The sequence below is a fragment of the Cydia strobilella genome, chromosome 12, assembly GCF_947568885.1.
Source record: "Cydia strobilella chromosome 12, ilCydStro3.1, whole genome shotgun sequence".
In the NCBI taxonomy this organism is placed as follows: Eukaryota; Metazoa; Arthropoda; class Insecta; order Lepidoptera; family Tortricidae; genus Cydia; species Cydia strobilella.
The window spans coordinates 16,732,551-16,754,131 of record NC_086052.1 but is presented as its reverse complement, the minus strand read 5'-3'; the positions used below and the strand labels follow the sequence as shown (position 1 = coordinate 16,754,131).

The 21,581-nt window shown below is 40.6% G+C and overlaps 1 protein-coding gene across 1 annotated transcript in view; it reads right to left on the bottom strand.

The window, feature by feature from the left end:
* LOC134745881 (uncharacterized) overlaps positions 1-21,581 on the bottom strand; it is a 55,257-nt gene that overhangs the window by 25,983 nt on the left and 7,693 nt on the right. Inside the window, exons 2-13 of the mRNA XM_063679977.1 lie at positions 15,897-16,037; positions 15,665-15,789; positions 14,973-15,148; positions 13,585-13,718; positions 11,359-11,561; positions 10,855-11,043; positions 10,603-10,745; positions 9,965-10,116; positions 9,166-9,347; positions 8,610-8,782; positions 8,045-8,193; positions 7,105-7,365 (exon numbers count right to left, since the gene is read on the bottom strand). Coding sequence (XP_063536047.1) covers positions 7,105-7,365; positions 8,045-8,193; positions 8,610-8,782; positions 9,166-9,347; positions 9,965-10,116; positions 10,603-10,745; positions 10,855-11,043; positions 11,359-11,561; positions 13,585-13,718; positions 14,973-15,148; positions 15,665-15,789; positions 15,897-16,035 — 2,026 coding nt within the window. The 5' untranslated portion in view covers positions 16,036-16,037. The remainder of the gene's footprint in view (positions 1-7,104; positions 7,366-8,044; positions 8,194-8,609; positions 8,783-9,165; positions 9,348-9,964; positions 10,117-10,602; positions 10,746-10,854; positions 11,044-11,358; positions 11,562-13,584; positions 13,719-14,972; positions 15,149-15,664; positions 15,790-15,896; positions 16,038-21,581) is intronic.

Sequence of the window (21,581 nt, the reverse complement as noted above, 5' to 3'; positions counted from 1 at the left end):
AGGAAGGGGATGTGGTTCACGCTCTATGACGCACACTCCTAGGAAGTCCTCGCTATGACCTGAGGCTTCTTTATAGAAGGGAGTAGTCAGCCGCTCCACTGGAAAAGATAATAAGATAATAATGAACGACCTAAGGCTTATTTTAAGGGAGTAGTCAGCCGCTCCGCGAAGATAAGTTTATGTACAAGTTCTAGTCGGTTTAGAGCCGACGAGAATAGAGAGTAGGGGTAGAGCCTACTTAGGTTGTGGTAGGGGTAGACCTACCACAGTAGAGTAAAAAAAAAAGTAGTGTTTGACCATAAGGCTTATTTTTTTCTTCAGAGTTGGACTACCGCTCTGCAGGGTGAAGAAAAGAAAAAGAAGGGCACCTGGCTTATTAAGCCACCCGAGAATATGAAGAAATATTTACAGATGACACACTCACTCAAAATGAAAGAAATGGAAAATGGCAGTTAATGAAGAATGAAAACGAGCTTGAAGAAGGAAAAAGGGGAGAAGGAGGACGGGCTGAGCTGAAGAGTAAAAGAAGTACAATTATTATAAAGTTAAAGACCTATAAAAATACATCATTAGAAATAAAAGTGATAAAAAAAGTAGCTATCTAGTCTGATTGCTATAATAAGATAATCTAAAAAAAACGTGCCATATTGACTAAGGAAATAGAAAATTAAACAGAAAGAGGCCGAAAAGTTATTTAAGATTTAAAGACACGGATTCTGTCTATAATTTAGAATTTAGTGGGTTAAGAAAGCCGGTAAATTTAAAAGTTGGGCGCCAAAACTGTCACGTTACTCCCTCCTCCACGTATATTGGAGGAGTGGGTAACGGAGCTGGGAGTGAGGAGGTAGAAAGGAAAGGATAGATATAACAGGGGTAGGTTCTTTATTTATCGGCTATTGTCTAAATATGACACGCTACAGATGGTTTAAATTACAAAAAGAATAAAAATACGTTTATAGTTGCGCTAGTAGCACGCGCAAGGCAGGAGCACGCACACGGATAGGCGCGCTGATAGCACGCGCAAGGTGAGGCGCGCTGGTAGCACGCGCACAGTAAGGCGCGCAGATAGCACGCGCAAAGGTAAGGCGCGCAGATAGCACGCGCAAAGGTAAGGCGCGCAGATAGCACGCGCAAGGTGAGGCGCGCTGGTAGCACGCACACAGTAAGGCGCGCAGATAGCACGCGCAAGGGTAAGGCACGCAGATAGCACGCGCAAAGGTAAGGCGCGCAGATAGCACGCGCAAAGGTAAGGCGCGCAGATAGCACGCGCAAAGGTGAGGCGTGCTGGCAGCACGCGCACAGTAAGGCGCGCTGGTAGCACGCGCACGGTAAGGCTCGCTGGGTAAGGCGCGCTGATAGCGCGCGCACGGTAAGGCGCGCTGGGTAAGGCGCGCTGATAAGCACGCTCTTCGAAGAGGCGAGGCGCGGTGACAACACGCGCCTGTTGAGGCGAGTCGCGCCGATAGCGGGCGAGGCGCGGTGACAGCACGCGCCTGTTGAGGCGAGGCGCGCCGATAGCGCGCGCCTAGGAGACGAGGCGCTCCGCTAGAGCAACCGCAAAGCACCACCGGACTTGGGCGCGTGCAGAGAGCGCCAGACTTCGCCAGGAACACAGGTAACTTTTTAAGGAGCGCGAGCGAGGGTTTCTTGATGGTGCGGGGCCTGGCTTGGCCCCGCACGGACCCTTACAACTGACGTTCCTTTATTGGGAACTAGAAGCAAACTGAATTCAGATGTCCGCTGGGCCGCTTATATAGCTAGCGATAACATTTTCTAGAATTATTGTTTACCTTATTATTAATTTTGAAAATATTTGAAAATATTTGTTCACCAGTAACAATTTTTAGATAAAATTTAGAACAAACTACTTGAAAACTATACGACCTAAACTTCATGCTAAAGAATTTTGAGTAAATTATTAGTTTGACGGATAATGTCAAAACAAAGAAACAAATATGTCAATGGAAAATTTATAGTGAATTTTAGGTCGATTAGCTTCGAAATTATTATAAAAACATGAAATGATTAGAAAAACAGCAAGGTAAGTAACCGGACGGGTCAGGGCCGTATTAGGGTAGAAGGAGTTTAGGGAGAATTTAGAAATGATAGCCAGAAAGTAAAACATTTTAAATCAAAAGTTTCAGGGAGTAATTTGGAAGACGAGAATCAGACAGAAAGAGAACGCAAAAGCGTTAAGGAATTATAGCCGATTGGAGAATCCAGAGCATCAGCCCGTGGGAGTAAGAACTGGGAGTTAGGACCCAGGTATGAGATGCTACACTGTCTGTCACCAGGCTGTATCTCATGGACCGTGATAGCTAGACAGTAGACAGTTGAAATTTTCGCAGATGATGTATTTCTGTTGCCGCTATAACAACAAATACTAAAAACAGAATAAAATAAATATTTAAGTGGGGCTCCCATACAACAAACGTGATTTTTTTTACCGTTTTTTGCGTAATGGTAAGGAACCCTTCGTGCGCGAGTCCGACTCGCACTTGGCCGGTTTTTAAATCAAGCAAATGTGTTTTTCTTTATCAAGCAAACTTTCATTATAAGGTTTTGGTTGGAGTTGCCCCTTGCAAGTAGTCTAGTCTCCGTTTGAATTTTATCATGGTATTTTGTTTTTATAAAATATATAAAAAGTATCATAAAAACTAAAATTTTGTGTTAGCCCCCTCCTAAAACTGGCTGCTAGAGTTCATAGTAAACTGGTCTCTTTGAAATGTAAAATCGAGACGAATTTTGATCCAATGGGGTTAAAAAGGATTGGCAATTACTCCACCGCGACAAGAGCAAAGCTCTTAAGTTATGATGATGATGATGGGGTTAGTAAAGGGGACAGTGTATTAAAGTTGATGCATTTGACAGCAAAACATTATGCTGTCGTGCACAGGTTTAACCAACATTTTCGATTGATACTCAATTTCGACTAGGGTTTTAGGGAGATTTTAATTACTATGCATAGTATGCATATATGCACGGTAGGGGTCATTGTGAACATACCTTGTTTATTTTGTTTTAGCTACTGACGAAGATGTGAATAAAATAGATACAACAAATAGATTCACGTTTTTCTTGTGGCCTCAAAGGTAAGGTTTAAGGGTATAGGGCAATGTGGTATTTCGGCGGTTCCGTGGAAATCTGCCGAATCCTACACTAGGGGACAAATTCAGATTTAACAACTTGTTATGGTTTTGAATTGGTTTTGATACGACCTTGACTTTCACTTCTTTTCGCATGAACCAATCGTGAGCGATCTTCAAGAAAGTATCAAAATAAGATCAACAAGTTTAATCTAAATCGGTTTCCAGAATGACGCAGTAAAAAACGTTGTTGCGTCACCAAAGTGATTTTTAGTGTTTTAAGATTATAACCGTTATACAAAACCGTTATAATGTTTGATAACGTTCTCAGTTTAGGTATAGTAAACAGTCTGTGTCTCAATCCTACCCAATATTAAAATAAATAGAAATCTTCCTAGCCTATCTCAATTTCACAGATCCGTGTTCCGTGCCATTAAGTCAATACACTTAGCGTGTGGTTTTCCTCGAATTTGACTAAAATCACACCTTGAAGGGTGCGATAGTTCGATCAAACCGACTTTGATTACCCTAGGGGCGCCTTCACGATTATTATAATAGTTTGGGAAGTATATAGCTACCTATATAGAAGGAGTCTTTTATGTAAGTATTATCAAGGATGATATTTCACGTACAAGGAAATAAACCAAGAACACTGAGAAGAAAAAAGTGTGTCCTATTGAGCATTGTACCTACCAAGGCCAATTTCTATAGGATAAGCTCAGATTTTTTTAGTCAAAGAATTAAGACAAGTCAAGATCTTAATGGATATAGGCTTTACTAGATATTCCTTCTGCCTGTCTAAATAATATGCAATATATAATATTATTAATATATTTTTTTAATTCCTACAAGAATTCTAAACAGAAACTTAATTTTAATTCTCGTTTAAGATTTTAGAAAATTCCGATAATGTTCCTGCTTTTTTGACTGTTCTGCAACTTGCATATTGCTAGTCCTACCTCCTAAGAACTACAAGGCAATAATTGTGTGAACGCTTTCCGGTCCTTCGCAAATTTTTGACCATAACAAACTATACATCTTGCAGGTAGGTACTTGAATTTCGCTCACAACACCATTATTACCTACGAATTTAATAAATTGTCGGTAATCACGCCATTTCCGTTCAAAATGGCGGCAAATTGTGTTTTTTAACTCATATCTGTTGAATAGTCACGAAAGATAAAGTACATATTAATATCAATTTGATTTATTCGAAACATTCGTGCATATTACTCACAGCATAAACGGCCATAGGTTTAAATAAAACGAATTTAAAGTGCCACTTATTTTATGCATGAACGAATAGCGAAATAGAACAAGAAAAGTGCATCGATTTTGATAGCACACGCAGTGCAAGTGTTATTTTAAACGTCAGATGTATGCTATCAAAATCGATGCAGACTTTTCTTGGTCTAACTTCTAAGTGGCAAGTAATCAAGGACCTTTTAGATAAGCTGGATGTTTGATGTTTCATCTAGCTAGGTTTTGTTGTTGAGCCTCAAAAATATGACTTTCAAGCCAATTTGATGATAGCAAAAATACTTGATTATTACATGTTAATTTTAAAGTAGAAACACTAGTTCTAATATAAGTTTTTAACTAAAGTACATATCATATGTGCTTCTGCCCCAATTCCGGATTCGAACCAGCGCCAGCGTCTTCAGTCTAATGCCTTGAAGGGCTTTAACTCTCCTACTTGTTTAGTAGCAAAAGCTTCAGTTTATAGTTTTTCTCGCTCTTGTGCGTTTTTACCCAATTTTAAAACCTACATTCTAGCTCTAGCAACTTCTACAGTAAGTTACCGTCACATAACCCGCCGCAGCTGCTTCCGCCCCAATTCCAGGATTGCGAACTGTCCGAACTACCCGGGAACTTATGCGGTGTCAGAGACAACTCAATAATAAATACTTGGAGTTTCAGTATTTAATTCACCGCTTACATCCAATAGCCTAGTTTATTTTAGATTCCATCAACTCAATTTGTGTTTGCACCCTGGCACTGTGCCACTGCCTCTGTGTGCATCCCATGACTCGGACAAGCATCTGCTCAGTGTAACCCTTACATCACATTCAATTGTCAAAAGGACTATACGTGTTGGCTTCGGCTCCGCTCACGCCTCCCAAATGTCCGGAATACCATTGTTCCGTGATGGATATCTTCTTCTTTCTTCGATCTTTATTATCCCCGACTTGTCCGACTGTTTAAAACCCAGATAATTTGCTTAAGAGATATCTTTACAATGAACTACGTATCTTTCTGTGGTACCTGGAGAAAACCACGATTTCAATGACAACTTCTTTCCGGTTTTATAAACTTGCTGGCAATGTAGGTGATGACAGTCCTATCTTGCTCTTGAGGCTATAGTTTAGGTTCTCAAACAAAGTAGTGTACACGTTTTTAAAGCACTTACCAGTGTTTAGTGTACCCTTGAAAAATGAGAAAGGATTCAACTTTCAATCAAAGTAACGTACAACAAAGACAAGAAACGCTAACTTGTAATGAGATTTAGGGCCAGTTGCACAAACCACAATTAACAGACTGATCAACGTCAAGCAGCAGAGAACTATGAAACTTCCCATACAATAAAATTTAGCGCACGCTAAAACGGTGACAGACGGTTTGGTGCAACCCGACCTACGTGTCTTTACTTTTTACTTATCTCTAACGTTGAAAACTGATCTACTATTCCCGTAGTTTAAAGAGCGTAGGAAAGTCACACGCTAAAACCTCCATTGCAACGAGAACGGTTATGTCGAGGATATGGCGGGCCGAGTTTGCAACTTTGCACTTTGATTGCGAGAAAATATGAAGCATATCAAATATTTAAGGTTATTTTGCTGTAGTTATTCAAGATTTTAGCGCGCCAGCCACCAGCTGCAGCAAATGGCAGTTTGTATGGCAAGTTTTGAACTGTATTGCTAAGCCAATCTGTAAAGAACTGTAAAGCTAAGGGTCGTAACAGATGATTTTACTTTATGCACAAGGGCATAAACAGCAACTTTATACCGCTTACACACGACTTAAACACCAACTTTACGAGCATGAAAAGGGAAAATTAACGTTTAACTCGCCCCCGCTCAGTAATAACACCCTGCACTTGCAACTTCGTAACTTTGACACCTTCGAGAACTTATGTGGAAGTTTCCCTCGGTTACCGCAATATGTGGCGATTATACTTTCAAATGAGGTCACTTCAACTGCGGGTATATTGAGTGGCAATATTACACACATGTACACATTATCTACAACTACTCCTTTTTAACAGGTCCCTTTTTCTATGATATAAGAGCCAAGTGATCAGACGAATCGCTTCATGGTAAACAATTACCGTCGCCCACGGACACCTGCAATACCAAAGGGTTTGCACTTTGCAAGTGCCTTTAAGATGGGAATACCCTATTTTCTTGAAGATTTTTTATGGTCGTATCGCCCCAGTAAAGGATGACTCACATTAGACCGGGCCGTGTCCGGGCCGGAGATTCCGGCACTAACTTTTCTATGACATGACAGTTGATCACGTGATGCTTTCCATAGAAAACGAAGCTCCGGTCAGGACGCGGCCCGGTCTAACGTGAGTCATCCTTTATACCGCGGGAGACAGTTCGTTTAGCTGTACGAGGCAGGTTTCTGGAGAAACGTACAGTTAATGACTGTCAAAACTGCTGTACGGCATTGATGCTCGAAAATGTCGTATCTGTTTAAATCGCGCGGTTATTAAAAAACCCGGCCAATTGCGAGTCGGACTCGCCCACCGAGGATTCCGTACTTTTTAGTATTTGTTGTTATAGCGGCAACAGAAATACATCATCTATGAAAATTTCAACTGTCTAGCTATCACGGTTCATGAGATACAGGCTGGTGACAGACAAACGGACAGACGGACAGTGGAGTCTTAGTAATAGGATCCAGTTTTACCCTTTGGGTACGGAACCCTAAACATATGGTTGCTTTGTGTTTCCGATATCCATGACTATTATACATTATATTACTAGTAACCCACTTTAGAACTAAAACTCACCGATATGCTTATATCTGTCCACAAAATCCACCATAGCCTTAGCCCAAGCTAGCTTCTTAGCTGCATCCAACAGCCCAAGACAGGGCTCAATGACCCCATCATGGACACCAGTACAATACTCCTTAAGTCCTTGGAATTCTGCTTCACTCTTCTTAGTGTCGAATTCTTCGAGGAACCAGGAGTTTTCAAGGGAGCCCGTGAAAAGGGTATCGAGGTAGGGCTTGAGGACTGGGCTGAGGTATTTCTTGTCATCTTTGACACCTGAGATGAAAGACGAATAGCATTAGGAAAATCAGTAAGTTTATCCTACTAAAAGAAAAAGCTTAGTTGTTTGGATTTTTGTTCCTTCATCACGCAAACGGCTGAATTGATGACCCGACAGATAGTTTATAACTTGACAGCTGCTTTTTATCCCGAAATGTATCTCCTATTTGGGTACAATGGAGGTACTAAGAAGGAGACGGGAAGAGATTAGTTAAGTTAAAATTAGGAGACTGGCAGGCATAGGTAGCGTGGTGCGTAATTGAGATAAATCAAGTAAGTTGGAAAACATAGGCTACGGCGTCTATGCGGGAAATCCGTCTAATAGTGTGAACGATTTTGAACGTTGCCATACAAATGTTGCTATCACCAAGGTATTCGATAAAATCCCGTAGTTGTTTTAATCACTAAAAATCCTAAGAACTAAGACATTTAGGTACTACTAATAAAACTAAAACTAAATCAATCTTCAAAAACGAATCGAATAACCCACCCCGCATCGCTCCCAGCGAAAAGGTGCCCATCACGCTAGCCGCGTTTCCGCGCTGAACCGCGATGGTCAACCTCTGCGCCCGTCGAGACCTTTCTCTCGCAAGCGACGCCCAAGCTCCCCGAGAATTTTTTTCGCTTCCGCGCACCAGCACCAGGTTGCTTTGGCAACGACCTTGTGAAAACTTACCTTTATAAAGCCAGTTGAGCACATTCCTCATGACATTGAGCTCGTCATCCAAATTCTCTGTCCGCAGCTCGGGGTCCCGTCTGACTGCGTCGATCAAACACGCTGATGACGCATCATAGTAGTCCTTTAACTTGTTCCATTTCTTTGACCTACAATTTTAGATCGGTAATCAAGTAAGCTCCTGTAAGAAATACATTTTTACAGGGAACTGCAGATCCTATCATAAAACGATGATGGAGTCAAAAAAGTTGGTGCTTTCGAAGAGTAAATGGACATAAGACAATATGATAATGAATATTATAATAGTCCCATTTGAGTTTTTTCGGTTCCTCATGATCCTCTCAATAAATCCTGACGAGATAACAATAGGACCAGTTAGTTAACTTAACAAACAAGTTTCAAGAGCCATCATTGAGAAATCGGGAACGTAAATCAAAATAATAATTATGCCGATGAATTGAAAACCTCTCCTGTCTTTAGTCTGTTAAGTAATCAATACTTGTAGGAGCCCATTTCTTTTTTCAATATAAGTAGGAACATGAGTAACCGGTAAGTAGCTTTTTACCTATAAGTGGAAGTATCTCTGTCGAACTCTCCTAGACTTCTGGTCTCGATATTGTTCAGATACAGGTCTCGTGCTTGATCGAGCATGATCGCCAAGATGTGTATCAGCTGCTCTATGTTTTCGTGCTGAGAAGTCACTTGGAGCAAGTTGGCACGGAATGTGCTGTGGTTTTCCTGTGGAATTTAGCTACTTAACAGAGGTACATTATTTACAGTCCTTAAACCGTTACTTAATTTTAATTATAATATCAGATCATAACATAAGCAATTAAGCATATATTGCGTAATATGGGCTCGTTAATCGAAGATACACGCGATATAGCCTTCGCTTGTCTCTTACTACGTGTTGTGCACACCTTAAGACGTTTGACGTTGTGCAGGATAAGTTGAAGACACCTGTCAGTTGACAGGGACGCCAACCCTTTCTTTGGAAAAATATCAGGGCAAAAAAACACTGACTAAAAGTTAACTTGGACTAAACTCGATGTCACTGTTAATGTCCCTTCAATCTGTTCTTAAAATTGTGTGAAATATACATAAACAAAGAGCCAACTCACACAAGCCACCATGTTTTTACAAGCCACCAGCTCGCTGGCGACTCTCCACAGATACATCAGCTGACGCCTGGTGAAGCTTGGGACCCCAGTCGTGGGCTTAGGAACTCTGTTTAGGTGCTCCCAGCGAGAAAACAGCACCGATTCCAGGGACTCGGAGGGCGTGAGCAGGATGTCTTCGGACGCTGAAAAGCATTGCTGGCTTAGCATTGTCTTCTTCAGACGTAGGAATGGTTTTGGTTAAGTTTAAGCGATTCATTCTTTTTTCCAAGGATAATTCAAAAATAGACGGAACTAAAATGTCTTGCAGTTACTTAGTAGTCTTCACAGTACACAGACATGGAAACGAAGGCCACGAAGATGCAATTTCTGCCGCAGGCCAGTCCGCGCCTTGTGCTGCGCAGTCTAAAACTTATAAGCAGTTATGGATCCATCTATGTATCTCATATTCAAAGGTGTCCACTGCTAATTATACACGGTGCCTAAAAAATAAGTGCTTCCCATTCCAGGGAGGTTATAGGATTATACCTGAGCAACTTTTACTATGGGACCACCGCCGAAATCGCAAAAAAATTTAACTGTTTCATACATTTTGGCTGGTCCATTTTCTATGGGAGAGTAAATATTTTTTCGCGATTTCGTGGTTGGTCCCATAGTAAAAGTTGCTCTGTATAATCCCAAATCCTCCCTGGCAACGGAAATGCACTTTTTTATTAGCCATCCTGTATACCTCCCGCATCAATTACCACAGCTACAGATCAAACTGTTTGACTATATAGACGCAGGTATTGGAGATAGTAACCAGGCAGACGATGCAAGTCCATGATACACCGTCGAATCGTAGCTGCATCGGCGGCCCAGTCCGCGCCGCGTGCCCCTCGCCTCACCAGCGCTGCTCGGTCTACTGGATAAACGTAGCCAGCTGTTGTTCCCCGCTCACATACTGCTAGTAACCTGAACCGAAATATAAATGAAGATCAACTGATTGATCACTGATGACGATTTATTAATATCTGCATGTGAAAGTGTTCAGATTGATATTCGAGAAATAAAGTCTGGTCTAAAGGTGTCTTACCAATCATCACTGGCAGGGTCAATGTTTGTCCCCTGCGCTGGATCATCTTTTCTACTTTTCCGCTTCGATTTGACTATGTCCTGGTCATTGTTTTTATCTAATCCACAGGCGATCTTTATTAATAACATTTACGTAAAAAATTGGCTTGGTTTCGTCTGATTTTAACCAAAAAGGCATTGGTTGCCTTTTGGGTTAAAATCAGACGAAACCAAGCCAATTTTCTAGTGTTTGTATATATATTCTGTCAACTTCTCCTGAAATACTGATAAGGCCAAACCTCAGCAAATTTCTCCGAGGTTTCAGCGAATATGTCTGTCAATGAGTATGTGAATATTATGTCTAAGTAAAATTAACATTATACTCACGAGTCCAACACCAACAGTAGATGATGCGACGCATGAGTTTGCGCAACCAATCGCGCAGCAGCCTGATTGTGCGCCGCGCAGCGGTCCACCCGCCGGCGCAACGCGCACTGCGCCATGTAGCGGCTCACACCGCGGAGGGAACCCTGGAATAAAATCTATTAAATACTCAGGAAAAACCTACAAGATATAGAATTAGTGGAGAATAAAATTAAGTATCTACTTTCTTGTAACATGGTACGAAACTACACCAACCTGATATATTCCTTCCCTCATCTTATCCAACAGAGAGTTGAGGGCCCCGGCGACCCTCGCTATGGTGGACAGTTCAGAGAAGTGCGCGTCAAGGGTTGCTTCTAATGAAGGGTGCCATAGTTGCCAGGTAGCTGCTCGTTCGACGCACATCATGTTTGACGGTGGGCCCACTGCCGTTGCGTAGTAACCCTGGGATATTATTACAATGAGTAAAAATCCAGAGTTTATTGCTGGTAGGTTGCGTGGGATATGGTTTAAGGAAAGTCAGCTTAGGTAGAAGTAGATCTGTATAAGAGCCAGACTACGCTATATAGAAACGAAAGGAAGGAGGAAGAAAAACCAATGACCGCTACTTTATACTGGTAAAGTAATATACCGCTAGAGCATTTTTGTTGGTAGAGGAAAGTGAGTAGGATTCGTATACTTTTTACTTTAAGCCTTTTGAAACAAAAGCTTCTTCATAGGTATTAGAAAAAAACTGCCTTTATTCGGCTTATTAGGTACCTGATTTGCAGCTGTATAGTGTAATAACGCGAGTGGGCTTGTGAGCGGCACGCGGCAGGTGTAAGCGGCCGCACTCACGCCAGCGATCCTGGCTCCCAGCATGAGCTTGGCTTCAGCTTCGCCGGCACCGACACGAACCATCACCCAAGCTGCACCTTCCACGATGGCTAGACGGCGGTCGGTCATGGCTTGAGGTGGGGACGCTGGAAGAATAAATATGATTTAGCAATATTAGAGTCCGACCAGACTAAGTAGCCCACCAATTTTTACTATCAAGTTTAAAACTCGGATAGATGATACGAGTTTCATTACATTGTTGACTACGATATCTCGATTAAGTATACCGCAATGTATCGAAACTCGCATACGAGTATGTTATACACAATACTATGGATGGTATAGAAAGGATCGCAATCTCTTATGGCAGAATTGTTGTAAAAGTGACCGCGTTAAGCTTTAAATAATAGTTCCTAATCTCTCCGGTGGCGCTAGTTAGGCTCTGGGACATGAGTATAACATGAACCATACAAGGCAACAAATAACCCGACCAAATTACGTAGGTTGTTTTTGGTAGTATTTTGGTGTATGGTGGCGCCGCCTAATTACTGTTTTTTGATGGACACTTTTCACACAGAAAAGAAGAGATTTAACAACACGCGGTCTTATCGCTAAAAAGTGATCTCTTCTAGACAACCTTTAGTTTTACACACTAAGGGGCTTTATAATATTTTAACGTAATGATTATGAAAATAAAATTATCCCGTATCAACACGATATATTTACATGTAGTAACATTTTCAAACAGCGTTCAGTGTTCATTTCCCCGTGCAAATTAAACAATCCTTTCAAATCAATTCATGTGAAACAAACTATAATATAAGCAAAGTGTCGGTTACATTCACACCCCATAAATAAACAGTAGGTAGCTATTTTCGTAAACGCTCTATTTAAATTAAATCAAACTTCTTCCCGCCGAACCTTCTTTCATTCGCAAATCCTCGTTTCTTGCCAATGAATATTCGACCTTATTTCAAACGAAATTGATAACTTTTTCGATTATAGTGCACTTTTACGAATAATCACAAGCGAATAAGGCTCTAATTATTATGATAAGAGAGTAAATTGGTAAAATTCTGACTCAATCCTGAAAATCTACGGAAATATATGCAGAAAATCGTTTCGTCTCTCTCACTTATTTATTTAACAATAAAGTGTGAAAGGGGAAGTGATATATATGCCTTAGGTAGGTTTGAATAGGTGTGGTAGATGTTTCACACTTCCGCGCAACTTATGATTAATCATTAAGGCTGTGTTGAAATGTCGTGCGAAAATAACGGGTTTGTTTGTGATCAATGAACGATATTGTTAAGTTTAAGTTTAAGGTAACTTTAAACGACGGGATCATTAAAATGTAGGCTTGTTTAATGGGAGTTTTAGAGTTGTTCCGAAATGTTTTGTTTACCTACAGAATTTGAGTTTGCAATGATCCTGTATTTCCGACGAGGTTTTTTGCGATTTTATTAATACTTACTTTAATGTTTATAGAAAATTTGTTATTAGACTAACAAAAAAGTTAAATTAGCTTCGCTCCGATCCGGCCTTCACCACTGGAGGGCTTCGACACTTTTTCTTTAATATATGACATTTATTACAGTTTCTCTCTCTCTCTCCTTAGCATTATTATTCCCATCTGATTGTGGGGTCTGCTTTTCTTGTCTTTTCTCTCCACGTGACGTGTCGACATCGGACGTGTCGTCGGACAGTTTATAACTTATATATAGTAGAAATCCCTCTTTGATAGTAGTGTGACTACTTAAAAAACACAAATCAAAATATTTAATAAAATAATTTGATTTGTTCCCAAAGTTGTTCTTAAATTAGCTTCAATTTAATAAGGGAAAAGTTTTTACGAGTGAAGTAATAAAGGATAACATTATGTATGATTAATTTATAATGAAGGAAGTAGCATTAACGAAAGGGTAACTAGTGTAGTGGTCATCATTCTAATCACATTTTAACACACTAAACAATTCCCTCAAGCCCAAAAAATTTCATCTTTTTCTGGATGTGACAACGCAAGGCATAATGAACCGTTAGGTACAGAACATACTGAAGATTTCTACCACGTGTGTTGCGATTGAAAAAGGCCTAAGATCAAACCCGTTGGTGGCACACCAATAGTGACGAAATCCCGTCACACTCGTATTATATTTTGTTATGACTCACCCCTCTCTAAGTAGCAGTACTTGTGCGGGTGTGCACGCGCAGCCGCCCTTGCGCAGAGCACACGCGAGCCGCCGCCGCCACGTGCGTGCGCGCAGCGCGCGATCAGCTCCACCCACCGCTCTAGGACTTTGTCTCTGAAAAAAAATACATGACTATATCAGGTTGTAAGACGATTGAGCTACGCTTGTCTAGAATATTCTAGTAAGCTCCACTAGACAGGATTTCTCGCTATCCTCATGAAAGTTAGGACCTTTTCTGACGATAAATCTTTCTGAGCGAGGCACATCCTCGCATCTGCGGCTGGGTCAAACACAAAACTGTGATCGCGTATTTCCTGTAGACATACCCAAAAGTTAAGGGTTATAAAAGTTAATTTTCTTATTTAACCCTTATCCACATGAAAAGGTACCTAGTACCTACTCCTTTTATTTGGATAATTATGATAAAATCATTACCTACGTGCCCACGAGCTATTAACTATTGCCCACAGGAGAGAAAACTGTACAATTCGGACGAACACACAAGTTTTCTCTCCTGTCCAAGTAGGAGTAGATGTCCCACCGATTCCTGACTGCCATGTCAGAAAATAACTAAGAAACGCCTTAGAATAGAAAGCGAAAGTAAAGCTTATAGCGTTCCATTCTAATCAGACTATATGTATATCTTCCAAAACAAATTCAAAACATTAAAAGCATTTATTTTTTACTAGCCTAATTTAGTGTCCCACTGCTGGGCAAAGGCCTCCCCTCGTTTCCTCCACTCGACCCTGTCGTTTGTAGTGTCCCGCCAATCCGGATAAAATGCGTCCAAGTCGTCCCGCCATATCCTTTTCGGCCTGCCTGCACCCCGGCCAGCACCATCTATGGTGTTCCGTGGGTCCCACTCGGTAACCATTTTGGCCCACCTTTCAGGGTGCATGCGGCAGACATGCCCAGTCCCACTTAAGCTTAGCGGTCTGGACACCTACATCTACAACTCGAGTTCTGGAGCGCAGTTCCGTGTTTCTGATTCTATCAGTTCTGCGAACACCTAGCTCCATCGCTCGCTGGCAAACCTTGAATTTGGACTTTAACGCCTCAGTTAATGACCATGTTTGAGCACCATAGGTTAGGATAGGCAGAATACATATGTCGATGAGTTTGCGCTTGAGACAATTAAAAGCATTAATAAGGATAAACTCCTAATCATTATCTTTGTAAGAGGACCAGGGCCTTATGGCATTTGTCCCCTTTTTAAGCCTTGTCCCCGTGTTTAGGAATGGCTCGCCCACTCCGAGGGTCAGTATTTCAGTGAACAGGGCAAGGGCCTATTGCATAAAAAAATACAAGCTGATTTTATTATGCAATAGGCCCCAGGATTACATCTAGTGGTTTAAAAGATTTACTAACCTGCACAAATAGCCTGAAGGCGTCAGGAACTCTTCCCACTTCTCAGCCTCCTTGCCAGTGAGGCGCACTCTTCCATAGCCTGTTGGCCCCTCTTGGAGACAGTAGTCTTCGTTCCCATCATTTAGGACTGACATAGAGTCGAGGGTCACTAGGTATTCCAGAGAACGGGAACGCATCTGGGGAAAAAACATTCAATCAGTAGGAAATCATAGAACGCTGTACTGGGATATTGAAACCTAAATACTGGCAATACAGGCAAAAATATCGCTTACCGGGAGACACCATCCCTCAAATTATATGGACTTTGTTTTATAAAATAAAGAATTTTTGTATTTTGTATTTGTATACACGTTTCGATATTTCTCTGAGATAGCTGTAGATTTCCAAGATACAGGCTGAGCCTAGTGCGGGGATCATTGTGTTTCTTTCAGATATAAGTTACTCTATGGTTTCTTTTACTTGTACCTAATGTTAATTTCTTGAAATAAATAAATATATTGTTATTGTCATAGCAACGAAAGCAAAGTGCGCTGGCGGGACTCAAATTAAGAGGGTCACTAAATGTAGCTTTACATTAGACACTTTATTTGTCCAGGACCATGAAAAGCATTTTCATAAGGTCACGATTCTGTAACATGAGGCAGCGACTAGGAAAAGAAACTCCAGGATATATATTTTTATTAGGTACCTACCTTCTTGCCTCTGTGCAATGCGATGAGATGACAGCATCGGAACCTGGGGTCACGTTGCCCTGCTCCGTCCACTATCCTCTGGACCAAGCTCTCTACTGCGCTCTCCATCCCGGTTGACATTCGATCTAAAACATGGAATAAAGGTTTGCTTTACCTAAATCAAAATCATGAGTTTCTTATAAATTTTTTGTTGTATTTTTAAAGAGCTAAGATGAGAAGGAGAGATCATCACCTTTTTGGTCGTCATCATAGAGCGAGTCAACATAGCCGTTGAGCGCTCTCAGCTGGTTGATGTTGAACTTTAGGCCCGAGGTTGGCAGACGGAGGTCGCCACCGGGCGTGTCTACTGCCACTGATGCGCCTGACCCCATCGCTGTAGAAGAAAACACTATGATGAGACATACTTTCTGAGAGCAAACGTCATTACAACTTTAAGGATGACTCACGTTAGACCGGGCCGTGTCCGGGCCGAAGCTTCCGGCGCTTACTTTTCTATGACATGACAGGTGATGCTTTCCATAGAAAACGAAGCGCTGGAAGCTTCGGCCCGGACACGGCCCGGTCTAACGTCAGTCATCCTTTAAGCAGAGATTTTTATGAAGAGTAAAAGTTGAGCTGTTCGAATACTGCTCAGTTTAAGGATATTCTGAGTCATTTTACAATAAACCTAAGATCGCTTGAAAAACTCATCCACTCAGTCAAATGAAATCATCACTTGCAAACCAGACATATTTTGAGACAACTGTGTGTATTACATTGATTTGCTTTATTATAGGAAACAAGTAAAATCAAATTATGTCAGAACTGACATAATTTGATTCAACTTCTAATTTAACTTCAAGAATACTTGGTTTAACTTGGTCGGTTTGGTTGGTTGATCGGATATTTCGGGCCCACACTGTAGTAGATCGTCACAGCATTGGACATACGCAACCAAAAACTACAGCATTGACTATCGTGAATAAATAAGTACCTATGTCAAAATTTCGACCATTAGCGTGAAAATACATTTAGCGATGGGCGAAAAGGTCTAACTGTATTACCTAAATCAGTTTCAGTCTTTCAAATAACAGAATCTGTACGGAAAACTCGTGTATGTAAACACACGTGATTGGTCGTATACCGATTATCCACGGTCGGCGCGCACAATCAATCCAATATGGCGGCGATCCGTTTCCGGCGGAAGCGCATTATGCCCGTGCGCACTTGCGCAGGTGACCGTGGGCCGATTGTTCGATTATGGGCATTTTAGAGCAAGTATAAAGTTATGTTAGATGTAAACCATTTTTAAACTGCGCGCTCTCGCTATGCCCACATGTAAAGTAATCTTGAAGATGTTAACGCACACAAACACGTCAAAAGTGGCGGTATCGGCTTCACAGGGTAGTGACCAACTAGACTAAAGCACACGTTAGTTGTGAATAAGTTACCTACTCGTAATGTTCAGTACAGTTTGGCACATCTCATAAACGGTGATAGCTAGACAGTTAACATTTTCACAGATGATGTACCTATTTCTGTTGCCGCTATTACAACAAATATTAAAAAGTACGGAACCCTCGGTGGGCGAGTCCGACTCGCACTTGGCCAGTTTTTTCAGTCATGATTTGTGGTTATACAGGGTGATTTGGTAATACTGATGTCTGGCCCTATTCTGAGGGATGCATAAGTGGGTCATACTGAACGATTTTTTATATAAGGCCAAACCCGAAATCGCGTAAAACAATCTGCTGGTCCATAGAAAACTATGACATGATATTCGCCGAAATGTATGAGATAGCAGATGTTTTTTTTGCAATTTCGGCGTTTCCTCATGGTAAAAGTTGTTCAAGACAACAAAGTCACTCTGTAGTCTGTAGTGGACTGTCACTTTTAGGTTCATAGTTATATCTACACAACCTATAGTTCGTGGCCTCTTGTTAAGGTCTAAAGGGCCCTCCACACTCGTGCGCGAATCGCGGCTTCGCGTCGCGTAGTCTGGGGCGGCTTAAGGTGCAATAGCAACTAGCAAGTCACACGAAACGACCAAACTTCCCTACATAAACAGCGGGATATTGACGTTCGCCATTCAACTTGTTTCAATCAGGCTAACAAACAAAACAACCAAGTACACAGGTGTCGGCACCAGAGTTGAGGGCTCACACAATTTCACAAGTAGGTAGACATGTAATGACAGCAAGATTTTGAAATCTGCGTTGTTTTCATACCTGCAAGCAAAAGAAAAAGTTTCTTTTCCCCTCACTAGCTCGGAAAGCCGTCTTTTATCCTTTAAAACAAGCGGGGAAAAACGCATTTTATCCACTAGTGGGGAAAGTAATTTGACCTTGGATGGAGCGTGTTTAAGTAGCTTGACAGATAACAAAACGTAAAACGCTCATAATAATGGTTCGTTCGATATTAATTATCATTAAATAAATGGTTTGAGAATCTAATAAAAAATACCAGATTTAGCCTTATTTAATGATTTTAAGTCATAAACCTTAAAATTCCATAATAAACGTTTGTTTTTTAATAATTATGTTAAATATAATTCTGAACGCACAAGTTAAGTCGACGCAATTTCAAAACGCATCATTGACATTTCATACGTCAGAAATGTCAACATTGTCAACAAAAATTTTACTTAATAACTTCTTACGTAAAAGTACAGAATTTCCAGAGTTTTTTGTTATAATATCGTAAAAAAATGAGTGGTTCCAGTTGATGAAGATGATCTAACGCCTGTGGATGTTGCACTTTCCTTGCTATAGTGAGGGGAAAAGTTTTGTGTTACACACGGGTGCAAATGTATTTTACTTCTCGTGTGTTAAAACACTCGCTACGCTCAGGATTCTATTTTAGAACCACTCGCTTCGCTCGTGGTTCAACTATAGAATCCTTTCGCTTGCTCGTGTTTCAATTCCACGCTCGCGGGTAAAATACAACTTTGCACCCTTGTATAACAAATAACTATTTATTAGCTTCAATATCGTGCACTAAAATGTTATCCACTAATTCAGTCACTGGCGTTTTTTCATGATTTTTATGGTTCCGTACCCAAAGGGTAAAAACCGGACCCTATTACTAAGACTCCGCTGTCCGTCTGTCCGTCTGTCTGTCACCAGGCTGTATCTCATGAACCGTGATAGCTAGACAGTTCAAATTTTCACAGATGATGTATTTCTGTTGCCGCTACAACAACAAATACTAAAAAGTACGGAACCCTCGGTGGGCGAGTCCGACTCGCACTTGTCCGGTATTTTTTACTTTATGTTGCTGCGTGTGTAATCAACTATTATTATTCACATTCTTATGACACCTAAAATTATTAATTTTTATCAAGCAGAAACGTCTGCGATCGATGCTATTAAGCTTAGAATAAATTACCATATAGTGGGAAGATTTGCTGACTATGGATGAGGTCTTGGTGGCTCAGTTGGCAGAGCGCTGGAGTATCGATCCAGAGGCCGTGAGTTCAAGTCTCACCCAAGGCAGTAATTTTTCCACTTTTAAACCTAAAATTATGTTTACTTTTTATAAATAACTTGAAAACGTGCAATCAAACTTTCATCAAAATACAGTTAGTTAGTACCAAGTTGCCAACCAAACTTTTCTACAATATAAACAACGGGATGTTGACACTTTCGCTATTCAAGCCAAAGCCAATGCGTCTAAACAAAACAACAAAGTATAGGTAAACAGAATGAGAATGTGTTACCAAAGATAGATATAACTCCGTTATAGATGGATACAGTCTAAGGAAACAACGTGCCTCGAAAATCAAGAAAATTTGATTCTCGTTCAGAGGGCGCTACTAGCTTTGGCCTAATGTCGTATAGATGGCGTTGACGGTTTCGTTTATTATTTAACAATTTTAACGCATATCAGTGAAAGAACATGGGTCAAAATCATAAAAATAATTAATGCAAATAAAAAAAATCATTTATCCGTATTTAAATACATTTTATCGTATTTTTATAAATCTTCATTTTTAGTTTTAAAGTGTGTCGACAGATGGCAGTGAATTTACTGGGGTTACAAAATTTACTATGACAGTACCGCTCTATAAGTTACTCTATGGTGTTACTTACGGGCTCTACGAAACTACCGATATACCTCATGTTATTTTCGATACATTACGGCGTTTTATCGATCGGTTCAATTCGTTGTACCTCAAAGTCCGCAATGTATCGTAAAACGCTTGCAATTATAGGAGACGTCTATAGAGGTGTAGATCTAATTAATTGATTGTGCTAATTGGTTATTAATGCTTTAAATAATTAGTCCTTCTGGATTTAGAGAGATATGAGATTTAAATTAACTTTGTACCCATTTGTCAAATTAAATTCAATCAAAAAGTTAGTTTGAAATTGATGACCTATATAGTAGTTATAGTGCGTTTAGGTACTTGTATCTAACCTAATCTATTAATGTCAGCTATCTACTCAGATACAAGCGGAATTCATACCTGAATGCACTGCACTGAATAAAATACCCATAGCCAATAAAGTTTCCTGTAAACAACGTTCCTGTAACATGTCTGGCACTAACGCGTATATTGTGCGAGCACAAACATGTCCGGACGGAGAAAAATTATGCCATTCAGAGTAGAGTTGTTCGTGCAGGGGGACTGGGTGGAGTAGACACCTTTCTATGTATTAGGTATGTAAAAGTGTTGTACACCTAAATGTTGAAACCGAAGGCCGATTTTATCTAGCTTTGATAAGAACACGCTTCGTGTTATCAAGTTTTTAGAAGTAGAAAGTCGCAAATATGCTGAAAATCCGGCAAGAAAATTTGGCTTTAAAGTTCATTTTTTAGGGTTCCGTACCCAAAGGGTAAAAACGGGACCCTATTACAAAGACTTCGCTGTCTGTCTGTCCGTCTGTCACCAGGCTATATCTCTTGAACCGTGATAGCTATTTTCAACAGATGATATATTTCTGTTGCCGCTATGACAACAAATACTAAAAACAGAATAAAATGAATATTAAAGTGGGGCTCCCATACAACAAACGTGATTTTTTTGCCATTTTTAATTGCGTAATTGTACGGAACCCTTCGTGCGCGCAAAGATAGATATAATGGTGCGCGAGTCCGAATCACACTTGGTCGGTTTTTTTTATTTAAAGATTTCCACATAAATCTTCCTTACTCATATTAAAAAAGGGTTTGACCCATTTGCTGTAACGGATTTGCATTAAGGCCCAGTAGGCCCGGGCCTAGGGAGCCCAGATATTAGGAAAGGCGGCTAGTGTTTAGTACATACAGGGCCTGGGGCCTAGAGCGGCCAACGGCCAACACTGCAAATCTGCCACTGCGCATTTGAACAACGTGAAGCACAATTATTATTCGTACATCGACACAAATAAACAAAACGGCTTTACACAAACACGGCCATTACAATAAGCTGTCGTTTTCACGAAAATGCATTGTCATTTGCTGAAATAACACAAATTTATTCGCAACGGCGATTTCGGAACGTAGTGATGCTCCATTACACTACAGTCGCATTCGTAGTTTAAAAATATGATCTTGATGTAACAATACGTGTAGTGCATCTCACGCACATTAATAGAATGTCCAAAATACAGGACGGGATAATAATAGAAATCTGAATGCCGCGTGTTGTGTTTGTCAAATGTTTCAATATGATCACAATATAAAACTCCTAGTGCTTGAAAATGGAGACCTAGGCTCTCAAAACATGTCGCGCGAGTGGCTAAAAATACGTGAGTGAGACCGCTAAGTTAGTTAAAATAAAGAGCCAAAAAGTGTTAGTTTTCTCTCCGCAGAATTCCTGAATGATAACTTACACAATGCCCTTACAATATTATCTCCGATTATTAAGAGGCCGTAGTCGGTTTTGAAGCAAAAATTTTAAGTTGATAGATTTAGTCGTTGAAATTATACACGTTTTGTTACGTAATATCTAAAT